Genomic DNA, 16,181 nt, shown 5'->3' with positions numbered 1-16,181 from the left:
AACAGGACCCTCCCCCACTGAGCTCCTCTTTCCCTCCACAAGTTCATTAGATACGCTGCTCGAGAAACAATCTTACACAGGACCTCTACTGCTGGGCCATTCCCCCGGCCACACTGGAGAGGCTCCCACAGCACATGGCAGAGGCCAAGAGAACAGGTGTGGTGGAGGGCCGATGTCAGACCTGGCGCACCTGGGGAAAGCGCTGGTCCTTAAAGGTAGCTGGAGAGTCCCTGATGTTCTAAGTCTCCCCCGAAACACCTGCCGGTTGGAGACTCCGAGCTGGACACTGGCTGGGGAGTATTTTGTCTGCCACACCAGTCCAGCTCCCTCGTACCTTTGTTCTTAGGTGGGGCGCTCACCTGGGGCTGCCTGCCCCACTCACTCTTGGCAGACACCACCAGAGACCCTAGAGGGTGGGCACGAAGTACGCGTGGTCTTTGCCCAGACATAGATGCTGGATGCGGGGAGCAGAGGGGGCAGGGTCTGCCACAGGGCCTCCCCTGCTTCCACTCCCCCTCCACGCACCAGCAGTGCCTCTTGGGGGGGGCAGTGGCCACCAAGATAGCCAAGGGGCCATCTAAGGGCTCAGTAAGCCCCTCCCACTCCAACCCCAAGTTCGAGGCCTCCCTTTTCAGATGTTTCCACCCCGTCTGGCTGTTCTCAAGTAGGTGGGACTCCAGGGGGCGCCAGAGCTGGCCCTTAGGATACAGGGCAGCTGTACAGGTGAGCACCCCCAACACGCAATCTCAGCCTGGGTCTGCGACAGGCACCGACAGGCAGCCGGGCCGCACCGCGAGTTCCCAGGGGAGCGCTCACCGGGACAGGCAGCCGGGCCGCACCGCGAGTTCCCAGGGGAGCGCTCACCGGGACAGGCAGCCGGGTCGCACCGCGAGTTCACAGGGGAGCGCTCACCGGGACAGGCAGCCGGGTCGCACCGCGAGTTCACAGGGGAGCGCTCACCGGGACTGGCAGCGGAGCCGCACCGCGAGTTCACAGGGGAGCGCTCACCGGGACAGGCAGCCGGGCCGCACCGCGAGTTCCCAGGGGAGCGCTCACCGGGACAGGCAGCCGGGCCGCACCGCGAGTTCACAGGGGAGCGCTCACCGGGACAGGCAGCCAGGCCGCACCGCGAGTTCACAGGGGAGCGCTCACCGGGACAGGCAGCCGGGCCGCACCGCGAGATCACAGGGGAGCGCTCACCGGGACAGGCAGCCGGGTAGCACCGCGAGTTCACAGGGGAGCACTCACCGGGACTGGCAGCCGGGCCGCACCGCGAGTTCACAGGGGAGCGCTCACCGGGACAGGCAGCCGGGCCGCACCGCGAGTTCCCAGGGGAGCGCTCACCGGGACAGGCAGCCGGGCCGCACCGCGAGTTCCCAGGGGAGCGCTCACCGGGACAGGCAGCCGGGCCGCACCGCGAGTTCCCAGGGGAGCGCTCACCGGGACAGGCAGCCGGGACGCACCGCGAGTTCCCAGGGGAGCGCTCACCGGGACAAGCAGCCGGGCCGCACCGCGAGTTCACAGGGGAGCGCTCACCGGGACAGGCAGCCGGGCCGCACCACGAGTTCACAGGGCAGCGCTCACCGGGACAGGCAGCCGGGCCGCACCGCGAGTTCACAGGGGAGCGCTCACCGGGACAGGCAGCCGGGCCGCACCGCGAGTTCACAGGGGAGCGCTCACCGGGACAGGCAGCCGGGCCGCACCGCGAGTTCACAGGGGAGCGCTCACCGGGACTGGCAGCGGAGCCGCACCGCGAGTTCACAGGGGAGCGCTCGCCGGGACAGGCAGCCGGGCCGCACCGCGAGTTCACAGGGGAGCGCTCGCCGGGACAGGCAGCCGGGCCGCACCGCGAGTTCACAGGGGAGCGCTCGCCGGGACAGGCAGCCGGGCCGCACCGCGAGTTCACAGGGGAGCGCTCGCCGGGACAGGCAGCCGGGCCGCACCGCGAGTTCACAGGGGAGCGCTCGCCGGGACAGGCAGCCGGGCCGCACCGCGAGTTCACAGGGGAGCGCTCACCGGGACAGGCAGCCGGGCCGCACCGCGAGTTCACAGGGGAGCGCTCACCGGGACTGGCAGCGGGACCGCACCGCGAGTTCACAGGGGAGCGCTCACCGGGACTGGCAGCGGAGCCGCACCGCGAGTTCACAGGGGAGCGCTCACCGGGACAGGCAGCCGGGACGCACCGCGAGTTCACAGGGGAGCGCTCACCGGGACAGGCAGCCGGGCCGCACCGCGAGTTCACAGGGGAGCGCTCACCGGGACAGGCAGCCGGGCCGCACCGCGAGTTCACAGGGGAGCGCTCACCGGGACAGGCAGCGGGGCCGCACCGCGAGTTCACAGGGGAGCGCTCACCGGGACTGGCAGCGGAGCCGCACCGCGAGTTCACAGGGGAGCGCTCACCGGGACTGGCAGCCGGGCCGCACCGCGAGTTCACAGGGGAGCGCTCACCGGGACAGGCAGCCGGGCCGCACCGCGAGTTCACAGGGGAGCGCTCACCGGGACTGGCAGCCGGGTCGCACCGCGAGTTCACAGGGGAGCGCTCACCGGGACAGGCAGCCGGGACGCACCGCGAGTTCACAGGGGAGCGCTCACCGGGACAGGCAGCCGGGCCGCACCGCGAGTTCACAGGGGAGCGCTCACCGGGACAGGCAGCCAGGCCGCACCGCGAGTTCACAGGGGAGCGCTCACCGGGACAGGCAGCGGGGCCGCACCGCGAGTTCACAGGGGAGCGCTCACCGGGACAGGCAGCCGGGACGCACCGCGAGTTCACAGGGGAGCGCTCACCAGGACAGGCAGCCGGGCCGCACCGCGAGTTCACAGGGGAGCGCTCGCCGGGACAGGCAGCCGGGCCGCACCGCGAGTTCACAGGGGAGCGCTCACCGGGACAGGCAGCGGGGCCGCACCGCGAGTTCCCAGGGGAGCGCTCACCGGGACTGGCAGCGGGGCCGCACCGCGAGTTCACAGGGGAGCGCTCACCGGGACAGGCAGCCGGGCCGCACCGCGAGTTCACAGGGGAGCGCTCACCGGGACAGGCAGCCGGGCCGCACCGCGAGTTCACAGGGGAGCGCTCACCGGGACAGGCAGCCGGGACGCACCGCGAGTTCACAGGGGAGCGCTCACCGGGACAGGCAGCCGGGCCGCACTGCGAGTTCACAGGGGAGCGCTCACCGGGACAGGCAGCCGGGACACACCGCGAGTTCACAGGGGAGCGCTCACCCGGACAGGCAGCCGGGCCGCACCGCGAGTTCACAGGGGAGCGCTCACCGGGACAGGCAGCCGGGCCGCATCGCGAGTTCACAGGGGAGCGCTCACCGGGACAGGCAGCCGGGCCGCACCGCGAGTTCACAGGGGAGCACTCACCGGGACAGGCAGCCGGGCCGCACTGCGAGTTCACAGGGGAGCGCTCACCGGGACAGGCAGCGGGGCCGCACCGCAAGTTCACAGGGGAGTGCTCGCCGGGACTGGCAGCGGGGCCGCACCGCGAGTTCACAGGGGAGTGCTCGCCGGGACAGGCAGCCGGGCCGCACCGCAAGTTCACAGGGGAGCGCTCACCGGGACAGGCAGCCGGGCCGCACCGCGAGTTCACAGGGGAGCGCTCACCGGGACAGGCAGCCGGGACGCACCGCGAGTTCACAGGGGAGCGCTCACCGGGACAGGCAGCCGGGCCGCACTGCGAGTTCACAGGGGAGCGCTCACCGGGACAGGCAGCCGGGACACACCGCGAGTTCACAGGGGAGCGCTCACCGGGACAGGCAGCCGGGCCGCACCGCGAGTTCACAGGGGAGCGCTCACCGGGACAGGCAGCCGGGCCGCACCGCGAGTTCACAGGGGAGCGCTCACCGGGACAGGCAGCCGGGACGCACCGCGAGTTCACAGGGGAGCGCTCACCGGGACAGGCAGCCGGGCCGCACTGCGAGTTCACAGGGGAGCGCTCACTGGTACTGGCAGCTGGGCCGCACTGCGAGTTCACAGGGGAGCGCTCACTGGTACTGGCAGCTGGGCCGCACTGCCATACAGCTCTGGCACACCAGCAGCAGGAGCCACACTGCGAGTTCCCAGGGGAGCGCTCACTGGGGACAGGCAGCTGGGACGCACTGCGAGTTCACAGGGGAGCGCCCACATGCGACCGGCAGCTGGGCCGCACTGCGAGTTCACAGGGGAGCGCTCACTGGGACAGGCAGCTGGGACGCACTGCGAGTTCACAGGGGAGCGCTCACCGGGACAGGCAGCTGGGACGCACTGCGAGTTCACAGGGGAGCGTTCACTGGGACAGGCAGCTGGGACGCACTGCGAGTTCACAGGGGAGCGCCCATATGCGACCGGCAGCTGGGCCGCACTGCGAGTTCACAGGGGAGCGCTCACCGGGACAGGCAGCTGGGCCGCACTGCGAGTTCACAGGGGAGCGCTCACTGGTACTGGCAGCTGGGCCACACTGCCATACCGCCCTGGCACACCAGCAGCAGGAGCCGCACTGCGAGTTCACAGGGGAGCGCTCACTGGGACAGGCAGCTGGGTCGCACTGCGAGTTCACAGGGGAGCGCTCACTGGGACAGGCAGCTGGGTCGCACTGCGAGTTCACAGGGGAGCGCTCACCGGGACAGGCAGCTGGGCCGCACTGCGAGTTCACAGGGGAGCGCTCACTGGTACTGGCAGCTGGGCCACACTGCCATACCGCCCTGGCACACCAGCAGCAGGAGCCGCACTGCGAGTTCACAGGGGAGCGCTCACTAGGACAGGCAGCTGGGTTGCACTGCGAGTTCACAGGGGAGCGCTCACTGGGACAGGCAGCTGGGTCGCACTGCGAGTTCACAGGGGAGCGCTCACCGGGACAGGCAGCCGGGCCGCACCGCGAGTTCACAGGGGAGCGCTCACCGGGACTGGCAGCCGGGCCGCACTGCGAGTTCACAGGGGAGCGCTCACTAGGACAGGCAGCTGGGTTGCACTGCGAGTTCACAGGGGAGCGCTCACCGGGACAGGCAGCTGGGCCGCACTGCGAGTTCACAGGGGAGCACTCACTGGGATAGGCTCGAACATGCAGGAGTAGCTGGGGCACCTGGTGCTGGCCACTGTGGGCAGGCAGGACAGTGGGACAGATGGACCTTTGGCCTGACGCAGTGTGGCCATTCTTACGTTATTTTAAAATAATCCTGCTGGGCTTCCTGAACCAGCAAGCAGAGTGAGCCAGGGACCTGGAACAGGTGCTCTACGCCGCAGCATGGGGGACATTCATTACCCAGTCCCAAGTGGAAGGAAAACGTGGCCCTTTCCTGCAGGATTTTACATGTATGTGGAAGTTTTTAAACTCAGGAAAGTTGCTGCATTGGCAGTTCTGTACAAGAAATTTAAATTTTACAGCAGGAAGTGCAAGTTTTCATACAAAGTGAATGGAATCAACAGATCACGCTAAGAACATAAGAACGGCCAGATTGGGTCAGACCAAAGGTCCATCCAGCCCAGTATCCTGTCTGCCGACAGTGGCCAATGCCAGGTGCCCCAGAGGCGGTGGACCGAAGACAATGATCAAGCGATTTGTCTCCTGCTATCGAGCTCCAGCCTTTGACAAACAGAGGCCAGGGACACCATTCCTTATAGCCTTTTATAGACCTAACCTCCATGAATTTATTTAGCTTTTTTTTAAAACTGTTATAGTCCTAGCCTTCACAGTCTCCTCTGGCAAGGAGTTCCACAGGTTGACTGTGAGCTATGTGAAGAAGAACTTTCTTTTATTAGTTTTAAACCTGCTGCCCATTCATTTCATTTGGTGTCCTCTAGTCCTCCTATTATATGGAAACTAATGAAGAACTTTTCTTTATTCACCCTCTCCACACCACTCATGATTTTATAGACCTCTATCATATCCCCCCTCAGTCTCCTCTTTTCTAAACTGAAAGTCCCAGTCTCTTTAACCTCTCCTCATATGGGACCTGTTCCAAACCCCTCAGCATTTTAGTTGCCCTTTTCTGAACCCTTTCCAAGGCCAAAATATCTTTTTTGAGGTGAGGAGACCACATCTGTACACAGTATTCAAGATGTGGGCGTACCATAGTTTTATACAGGGGCAATAAGATATTCTTTGTCTTATTTTCTATCCCTTTTTAAATAATTCCTAGCATCCTATTTGCTTTTTTGACTGCACACTGCGTGGACATTTTCAGAAAACTATCCACAGTAACTCCAAGATCTTTGCTGCTTAGTTGTAGCTTTATTAGCCCCCATCATACTGTACGTATAGTTGGGGTTATTTTTTCCCATGTGCATTACTTTACACTTATCCACATTCAATTTCATTTGGCATTTTGTTGTCCAGTCACTCAGTTTGGTGAGATCTTTCTGAAGTTCTTCACAGTCTGCTTTGGTCTTAACTACCTTGAGCAGTTTAGTATCATCTGCAAACTTTGCCACCTCACTGTTTACCCCTTTCTCTAGATCATTTATGAATAAGTTGAAAAGGATTGGTCCCAGGACTGACCCTTGGGGGACACCACTAGTTACCCCTCTCCATTCTGAAAATTTACCATTTCTTCCTACCCTTTGTTTCCTGTCTTTTAACCAGTTCTCAATCCATGAAAGAATCTTCCCTCTTATCCTAATTTACACAAGAGGCTTTGGTGAGGGACCTTGTCAAAGGCTTTCGAGAACTCTAAGTATACTATATCTACTGGATCCCCCTTGTCCATGTTTGTTAACCCCGTCAAAGAACTCTAATAGATTAGTAAGACAGGATTTCCCTTTACAGAAACCATGTTGACTTTTGTCCAACAAATTATGTTCTTCTACGTGTCTGACAATTTTATTCTTTACTATTGTTTCGACTAATTTGCCCGGTACTGACATTAGACTTACTGGTCTGTAATTGCCAGGGTGGCCTCTAGAGCCCTTTTGAAATATTGGCGTTAATGTTAGCTGTCTTCCACTCCTTGGGTACAGAAACTGATTTAAAGGATCGGCTACAAACCACAGTTAATCGTTCCACCATTTCCCATCTGATTTCTTTCAAAACCCTTGGATGAATGCCATCCGGTCCTGGTGATTTGTTACTGTTAAGTTTTTCAATTTGTTCCAAAACCTCCTCTAATGACACTTCCATCCGGGACAGTTCCTCAGATTCACCCCCCACAAAGGACGGTGCAGGTTTGGGAATCTCCCCAACATCCTCAGCCTTGAAGACTGAAGCAAAGAAATCATTTAGTTTCTCCGCAATGGCTTTATCGTCCTTGATTGCTCCTTTTGTATCTCGATTGTCCAGGGGCCCTACTGGTTTTTTAGCAGGCTTCCTGCTTCTAATGTACTTAAACATTTTGCTATTACTTCTTGAGTTTTTGGCTAGCTCAAAATCTTTTTTGGCTTTTCTTATTACATTTTTACACTTGATTTGACAGTGTTTATGATCCTTTCTATTTATCTCACTAGGATTGGACTTCCACTTCTTAAAAGATGACTTTTTATCTCTCACTGCTTCTTTTACATGGTGGTTAAGCCACGGTGGCTCTTTTTCAGGTCTCTTACTGTGTTTTTTAATTTGGGGGTATACATTTAAGTTGGGCCTCTATTATGGTATCTTTGAAAAGTTTCCATGCAGCTTGCAGGGATTTTACTCTAGACACTGTGCCTTTTAATTTCTGTTTAACTAATCTCCTCATTTTTGCATAAATCTCCTTTTTGAAATGTAATGCCAGAGTGGTGGACTGCTGAGGTGTTCTTCCCACCACAGGAATTTTAAATGTTATTATATTATGGTCACTATTCCCAAGCGGTCCTGTAACGGTTATCTCCTGGACCCAATCCTGTGCTCCACTCAGGACTAAATTGAGAATTACCTCTCCCCTTGTGGGTTCCTGTACCTGCTGTTCCAAGAAGCAGTCATTTAAGGCATCGAGAAATTTTATCTCTGTATCTTGTCCTGAGGTGACATGTACCCAGTCAATATGGGGATAATTGAAATCCCCTATTATTATTATTATTATTATTATTGAGTTTTTTATTTTGGTAGCCTCTCTAATCTCCCTCAGCATTTCAACGTCACTATCACTGTCCTGGTCAGGCGGTCGATAATATATTCCTAATGCTCCTGGCTTCTAGAGTTCAGAGACTTGGACCAGAGGGGATGGATAATTCAATAATTTCCCTATTCTGTTTGCTCCCTCTGAAGTGCCTGGCACTGGCCACTGTTGAAAAACAGGATCTGGGCTAGAAGGATCATTCATCTAAGCCACTATAGCCATTTTTATGTTCCTATGAGAAAACCACTTCACTGGTGTGTTCAGGAACTTGCTAAGACACGACTAGTTACTGACTCTAGAGAAGCTGCATCAGTCCAGAAACATACCCAATAGTCCTTGGCGGGCCTGCTCCTTCAACTCTCGAACCACCAGGAGGCGCTTTCTGTGGCGAGTGAACGTTGTTTTCTGAGAATCCAGAATTACCAAATAATTTCTTTGGGCTGCAGGATGCAAAAGAGACCAAGGAGGTTTTAGGTTCAGACCAAAGATAAATAAGCACATTCTAACATTTAAAACCCTTTTCCAAGTCCCTCTGGAAGCAATACTAGTGCCGACACGTTTGTATTTGTAACATGCTGTGAGTGTTCTGCAGCCCAGCACAGCAGGTCTAGAACTGTTCAGGAACCACACACAGTAATAGAAATTCAAAGCTTGAAAAAAGCCAAGAGGAGCATACAGGTAGGTTACCAGAGCCAGAGTGTTAAAGGCAGCCCGTGCCCAGCCTGGGATTTAGAAATCTAACTCAAAGCTCCTGTTTGTAAAGCTTGTAGCCACAGACTATGGGCCCTTCTTTAACCCCCTTGCATTACGACGCTTCCGGAAAACAGAGTACTTCACTCCCATCCCAACACTGGAAGGAGAGTTCTCCAACAATCAGCCCAGCCCTCCTGTAGACTGACACCTCGAAACTCCTCCGCAGAGGAGCTCCATGGATACACACTTTCTGTGCGCTCAGCTCCGGCAATGCACTCCCTTTGCTAACCCACAACACTGCTACTTCCCGCTGACTCTCCCTCACACACAAGTCCCAGCATGCAGCACTGATGTCTGGGAATCTTGCCACTGACCTGAAGGAGGGCAAGATGGAGTCAGAACTGCCTGTCACATGGCTGCATGTTAAGCTGTGCTGAGCAGAGTCAGATGTGATTAGACATCCATTGTAACTAGGCAAAGCCAGTGCAGGTCTCACCCCTCTCCCCAGGGCTCCATTCCGAGCAGAGCCCTATGCGCTCACAATACGGAGGGGCTCACCTTCTAGGATGGCAGGTTTGACGTTGGTCTCCAGAATGTCTAGTCGGTTGTACTTGTGAATCTGGGGAGAGAGCGAGGGGAGAGTTCTCTAGGAGATACACACAGCCTCACACTAGGAACTCTCTAGGAGTTAGGACTTTGGAATGCCCTTACTAGTCTCAAGGCTTCTTCCCAAAATGTCCCTTCTATGAGCAGGAGCACAGCCTCTTCATAGTCCTGGGGAAAGGAGACAAAGGAAGCAATGATTACTGCACTACAGTCACACACTACCTCTGGCATGGGGTACTGGCCTTCTGGACAGCAACCTCCCAAGCACAGCTCCCCGCGCGACAGGAACCAATCCAGCGTATTTACAGCACAGGGACATTTTAATGGAACCCAAAGTTGTGTTGAGTTTCTCCTCGGCTGGCCTCCCTGTCATCCCAAATCCAGCGTCACTCCCGGACACACACTCGCTCCACAAGCATGTGAGGAGAGAGACTAGTTTCAAGCTCCTTCCAGCACGGGGCAAAAGTCTCGTCTACATCTGTACAAGTGTGATCGAACCTGCAACACATCCAACGTCAGCGTTCTTCACTAGCTAGCGGAGCAGCAGGCCCGGCACTTTCCTTTCAGGATTCCTGGCAGCCAAATGACATTTATCAAACTCAGCTCAACTGTAGTGATAGGCCCCTCCAGAAACGTTTGGAAGCATGCCGCAGGCTTTGGTGTCCTATCACATAGCTTCTGCTCAGCTTCTGCTCAGCCAGCATCTCCTCTTCGATGAGAGAGAACCCATCTGACATGCACAGAGCGAACAAGCTAGCAAGAACGAGTGCAGGCAGAACTGAAAGTATCTAGGGCTGGCAAGCAATTAAAAAAAGAATCGCAATTGTCACACTAAAACAATAATAAGAATACTGTCTATTTAAATATTTGTGATGTTTTCTACATCCTAATATACTAATTTCAATTAAACACAGACTTGTTGTGGTGGGGGCGGGGGGGAGGGGAGAAGAGGGACAGTTTCAGCAAGCTGCCCCCCCAGGCTGTTTTGTTTTACAAAATGTGGTCCCCTGGGAGGGGAGAGGGACGGGTATCAGGGTTTTTACTTTGTTTACTTCTCCGCTGGAGCTGGAACTGGAACCAGGGCTTCAGTTTTCCCCCCTTTCTGGCTGCTTTGTTTTTCCGTGCGCCCCCTGTGCGGTTTGCATCACTGCGCCTTACCAGACACGATCTCTGGAGCAGCTCTTGCTAGTTTACTGACCTCTGCGATTAACGCGAGTTACGTTTTTTAACACATTGATTCTGCCCTGCATTAATTGCAGGCGTTAATGCCCACTAACTGACAGCCCTAAAGGTATGACAATCCAAACTCTAGAGTCTAAAGAAACCTGGGGGCCTCTTCATTAGCCGGTGCCATGCTGCCACTTGCATCTGCTTGGGTTGGCTTACATGCAGGACAGTGTGAAAAAAATGTTGACGGTAACAGCTGTTTGGCGGAGGACACAGTGTATCGTCATCGCAGGCTCAGTTTCAAACAAGATCAAGCCATCACCATTAGCAGCACTCTATAGCTCCCCCGTCAGCAGACAGTGTTAGAAGCCACGTACACGGCGTGCGTGTGACGGGTGCGAACGCACCCCCAATGGTCCTCTATAGTCCCGATTCTGGCCAGCCGGGGGGGAAGCTGAGTGGCACACTGCCTGAGCCTCCCTCCCCCATGCTCTGGCCAGTCAATGGCTGGAGCTGATCCCTCGCCCATGGCCTTGCTCCTGGGGGCAAAGAAAGGCTGGGTGGGCAGAGGGAGGCGGGAGACACGGGCAATGCTGGAGCCAGTCCCTGGGGCAGCAGAGGGGAGCTGTCAGGAGCCCTGTCACTGCATGACCTTCAGCAGCCTGGGGAATCGGGCGCAGCGGCTCACACTCGGGAGAGCAGCCACTGCCTGCCAGCTCGTCCCTCTCCAGGGTAGAGCACAGGCCATGCCCCATGCCAGGGGACAGCCCCTGAAAGAGGCTGCCAGACCCAGCCCGCAGCCACCTGGCCAGAACCCCAGGCAGAGAACAGCTCACGCTTTAAAGGCAGCTGCTCCCTGCTCTGGACGCTGGGGAGGGAGGAGGGCGACTTCTCATTTTGTTCCCACCCCCAGCGAAAGATCTCAGCACCCATTGGCCAGTTTTCCAGGAGCTGAGAATTTTTGCTGGGAGCAGAGGCAGTGTGGAAAGCCTTCTCCCTCCCTCTCGGGGTGCAAGGGGGAGCCACGTGGAGCAGTGAGCAGCCTGCAGCAGAGTCTGCCTCGGGTTTCTACAGGTAAGCGCCTCCCAGACTCAGCCTGCCTCTGGCACCCCAGCCCCTCCGACTTCCTGCCCCAGGCCACCACCCAAACCTTCTGTACCCCCTTTTCACCGTCGCCCAGGTCACACCTTCCTCCCAGAGCTTGCACCCCCTTCTAAAGCCCGTCTCCCAGGCCAAAATCCTCTCCTGCACCCATCCCCCTACTGAACCCTGCACCCCAAGACCACAGCCCCCCCTTCACCCGAACTGCCTCAGACCCCACATCCCCTCCTGCACCCCAGGCCCCTACTGAACCCCTGAACCCTGCACCCCAAGACCACAGCCCCCCCTTCACCCGAACTGCCTCAGACCCCACATCCCCTCCTGCACCCCAGGCCCCTACTGAACCCTGCACCCCAAGACCACAGCCCCCCCTTCACCCGAACTGCCTCAGACCCCACATCCCCTCCTGCACCCATCCCCCTACTGAACCCTGCACCCCAAGACCACATCCCCCCCCTTCACCCGAACTGCCTCAGACCCCACATCCCCTCCTGCACCCCTGGCCCCTGTCTCCAGTTCTCTTCTGCACACAACCTCCAGCCCAGACTGTGCACCCCTCCACTGAAGCGTGGGCCTTGGCCACTTGCCAAAACCTTGGCGTGGCCCCATTAACAATTATTGCGCACTCCTGCTTAAGCCTTGGCAGCACGGACCTGAAAATACGGGACCATGGCTCACTTGGGATGGGGAGACGCGTTCAGTTTCCCCTTCTGCTGGAGGGGATGGAAGTGGAGAGTGCCGCGCTAGAAGGGGCCACCAAAGTATCTAGTCCAGGGGCTCTCAGGTCGGGGCAGGCCTGGCCAAGGAGACTCTTCTTTTCAAGAGCTCCGGCTGCCAGCTCCTGGGAACGGTGCCCTGCAGAAGCCTGGAAGGTGGACCCCCAGGGGAAGCCAGAGCCCTGCCATTTGGATTCAGACTGGCCTTCTTCCCCATTCTTCTGCCAGTCCCCCACCTTGCTGCTCTCTGGGGGCTGCCAGCTTCCCGGGGCAGCAGCAACAGCACCAGCGTGGCAACGGGGCATCGAGTCTGCTGGGAACTGAAGTGACACTGACAGCTCTCCATGTTCACAGTGCCAACCTTCTTTGTGTGCTGCTGCTGCTGGGCTGCCTTCACAGCATCTGAGGGGCATAAACGACCACAGACACAAGGGGGGGCCAATCAAATACGTTTGAAACCCACTAATCTCATCGAACCTCCTGCATGTCACAGAACACCAGCACCCTGGCCCTACAGCCGGAGTTACCCCAAGCACTACCTTTACAGAAGGCTCAACTAGTACGTGGCGCAGGCGAGACTGAGGACCACCAGCGCGCTGGAGACCCTCATGGTGGCAGGGAAATGACTGAGAAATACCCAGATAAGCCCAGTGAGTGGCCCGCACCCTCCCTGCAGCGTAAGGCCTCTGAGGTCACTGCCAGTCTGACTGGGGGAAATTTCACCTGGACTAACATGTGGTGGGCATGTGAGCAAGGCCTTAGAGGCCTGGTCTTCCTGTCCCATATCCCATTTCCAGCCATGGCTATTCCTGGTGCCGGGATGAAGATTTTTAAAACAAAAACACCACCCCACAGAATATTCCCTTCCTGACCCTGCAAGTAGCTCTCTGAAAACCTGAAGCATGAACTTGTAGGGAGCTAGGATATAAAGTGAGACCCAGGACAGGTACAGCTTGCCTGCTCCCATCACAAGCAACCCCCTCCTACAACTACACTCAGAAATGTGTCCATCTCTCGAAATTCAATTCTTTGTCCTCACAACTCTTATTGCATGAATCTCACCCCTCTGATGGCGAGAAACTTTCTAATTTCCAGCCAACATTTGTTCATGGCCAGTTCAAATCCATTTGTTCTTGCGCACAAATTATTCTTTGGCATACATAGCTCTTCACCCTCCCTGGTATTTATCTTATTTATAGTGAGGAGCAATATCCCCTCTCAGCCTTCTTTTTCGATAGACTGAACAAGCCCAACTTTTCCAGTCTCCTCTCATAAGGCAGATCCTCCTTTCCCCAGTCATCCTAGTAACTCTTCTCTGCACCTATTTCTATTGAAATTCTTGAACAGGGGTGAAAACAATGGTACACAGTATTTAAGATATTTTATACAGTATAGTACATAGTGTAGTAATTTGGTATGGCCATTAGCAGGGCTTGCCAAGTGGCTCGCCAGCCACACAAAGCGCACGCTGCACACTGCGCAGCCCCACCGGGCTAAAATCTACTCGCCACGGGCGAGTGGATTGCCTAATCTGTCGAGCCCTGGCCGTTAGAAATGACTCACCTGTCACATCCTAGGACCCTAGCCATCCTGTGATCAACGCTTCCAGCTTTCTCTTCTCTGCTATCACCTTCAACTGATGAGGCCCCAGTTTGTAACAGAAACTCTCCTTATTAGAACATAAGCGCATAATTTTGCACTTTATACCACTGAATTTCATCCTACTCCCCACTCTCTTTAGAGCTTAAGAATGGCCGTACTGGGTCAGACCAAAGATCCATCTAGTCCAGTGTTCTGTCTGCCGACCGTGGCCACGGCCAGTTGCTCCAGAAGTAAACAGAACAGGGACTCAAGTGACCCCTCCATGGTCACTCATTCCCAGCTTCTGACAAACAGAGGCTCAGGGGCACCATTCCTAGGCATCCTGGCTAATAAGTATTGATGGACCTAACCTCTATGAATGTATCTAGTTCTTTTTTGAACCCTGTTAAAGTCCTGGTCTTCACAAAATCCTCTGGCAAGGAGTTCCACAGACTGACTATGTGCTGTATAAAGAAAAACTTTGTTTTATACTTGCTACTTATTAATTTAATTTGGTGACCCCTAGTTCTTATGTTATGGGAACAAGAATATGAACTTTTCCTTATTCACTTTCTCCATACCTGTCATGATTATATTAACCTCTATCATATCACCCCCTTAGACTCCTCTCCAAAGCACGCTTACTCGGGCGACCATGGGGGTGTGTGTGTGTCAATTACCCCAAAAAAACATGCGCTCGCATGCACGTTCCTGCGCACAGGCCTGATTAGTTACCCACTTTTCTCCAAATTCCTGTGGAGCTTTACTCAAATCACCATTTTACATGTGGGGAAATAGACGCAGAAAGGCAAATGTCAAGCATGTGGCAGTGCTAGGATTTCAATTTAGGTCTCCACACTCCCAGGACTTGTGCTCTAAGAACCAACTAGTCAGACTGGAGCGCACACAGAATGAGGGCAGTGCGACAACTGGAATACCAGAGTGCAGGCCAACACTGGCAGGAACGTGTTCCCCGGGAGAAGGCCAGGACAGTACTTGGGCGGCCAGGCTAGAGTTGGCTCACCCCTCCCCCTGCAACTCCAGGTTAATCCTTCTGTCAAGGGATCAACGCGAGCAGTGAAGGGACACAGGCCCGAGTAGAGCGATCAGGTCTGAGGAACGGCAGAGGGGAAACGGCGCCAGGTGCACAGTACCTGTGCGTACTGCTCCAGGAGTACGGCTGCCTCGGCATGTTTCCTCTGTTCAACGAGCTTTCCTACAGGAGAAGGACAGAATTCGGCATTTCAGGAAGAGCTGGAGTTGGGGTCCACACAAGACACCTAATCTAGAAGTGGAGGATCCCCACCGTTGGGGATAATGGACCCGGGGTGTCTGTCCACGGCATCCACTAATACGAACTCCTCCACCCGTTCCTCTCCCATCTCCTAATGCTGGGGAGAGGGAGTTTCTTTTATTTAAACTTGAGCCAGACTTTACAGATCTTGCCCCTGCAGAACTTGCCCAGCCTTCCCGCTGCCGGCAGGGCGTCTCAGGACAGCCGCCCCTTCTCTGCTCAGCGAGAGCTCAGCGCCAAGACCACACAGGCATGAAGGCCGATTCCCCAGCAGCTTCTTCCTTGCTAATCACGCCCAGGACTGGAGCGCCCAGGGGGCCGTCTGAGACAGGGCCCCAGGAGAAGATGAGCAATGTCTTTCCCAGGCTTGCCTCCAGGTCGGGGCAGAACACGGACTAGAAGCAAGGTCTCCTGAGCCCAGGTGCTAGTGCTGCGGCTGCCAGGGATGGGAAATGCAGCATGACTCTGGGTAAGGAAGTCAGATTAGCTGATGGTAATCTATGGAAAGAATCCTGCCCCAGGGGCTAATTCCCCTCCCTGTTAACGATTCACACCTTCCTCCCCATCTGACTAGGCAGTGGTTCCCAAACTCTTCGGCATCACGCCCCCTTTTCGATTCCTGAGAAACCCTCATGCCCCCCCCTAAACAAATAGCAGCAAAACGTGGGGTGGGATGACGGGTGTGTGGGGGGCTGGGTCGCCTCGCACCCCCCCGGGATTTCTTCACGCCCCCCCAGTTTGGGAACCCATAGATCCAGATCCGTCTTCCCACTGCTGGATCTGCCGGACCTTGTCTGCCAGACTGAGCAAGCAACCAGACAGCAGGAGCCAGGAGTTTCCAGGAAGCCAACTGCCCTGCTGGAGCCAACCCTCTGAATCACAACGCCTGGAGGGGGGAGGTTTGCAAGGGGGTCGTTCTGGTCACAGAGTGGGGAAGAGAGGAACAGATTGTACTGGGACCATTGGACTCACTGATGGGTTAGTGGGGCAATTTCTAGACCAGCGGTCCCCAAACTTTTCATT

At 56.5% G+C, this 16,181-nt stretch overlaps 1 protein-coding gene across 4 annotated transcripts in view; it reads right to left on the bottom strand.

Annotated features, from left to right (window-relative positions):
* Nucleotides 1-16,181, bottom strand: part of ELP1 (elongator acetyltransferase complex subunit 1) — an 81,470-nt gene that overhangs the window by 10,408 nt on the left and 54,881 nt on the right. For all 4 annotated transcript variants that reach the window (XM_075914990.1, XM_075914991.1, XM_075914988.1 and 1 more), the window contains exons 28-31: nt 15,019-15,080; nt 9,405-9,467; nt 9,252-9,312; nt 8,327-8,440 (exon numbers count right to left, since the gene is read on the bottom strand). In XM_075914990.1, coding sequence (XP_075771105.1) covers nt 8,327-8,440; nt 9,252-9,312; nt 9,405-9,467; nt 15,019-15,080 — 300 coding nt within the window. The remainder of the gene's footprint in view (nt 1-8,326; nt 8,441-9,251; nt 9,313-9,404; nt 9,468-15,018; nt 15,081-16,181) is intronic.

This window comes from Pelodiscus sinensis, unplaced genomic scaffold, assembly GCF_049634645.1.
Source record: "Pelodiscus sinensis isolate JC-2024 unplaced genomic scaffold, ASM4963464v1 ctg83, whole genome shotgun sequence".
Taxonomy (NCBI): domain Eukaryota; kingdom Metazoa; phylum Chordata; order Testudines; family Trionychidae; genus Pelodiscus; species Pelodiscus sinensis.
Note: the sequence above shows the minus strand (reverse complement) of the source record. Positions and strands in the feature narration are given on the sequence as shown.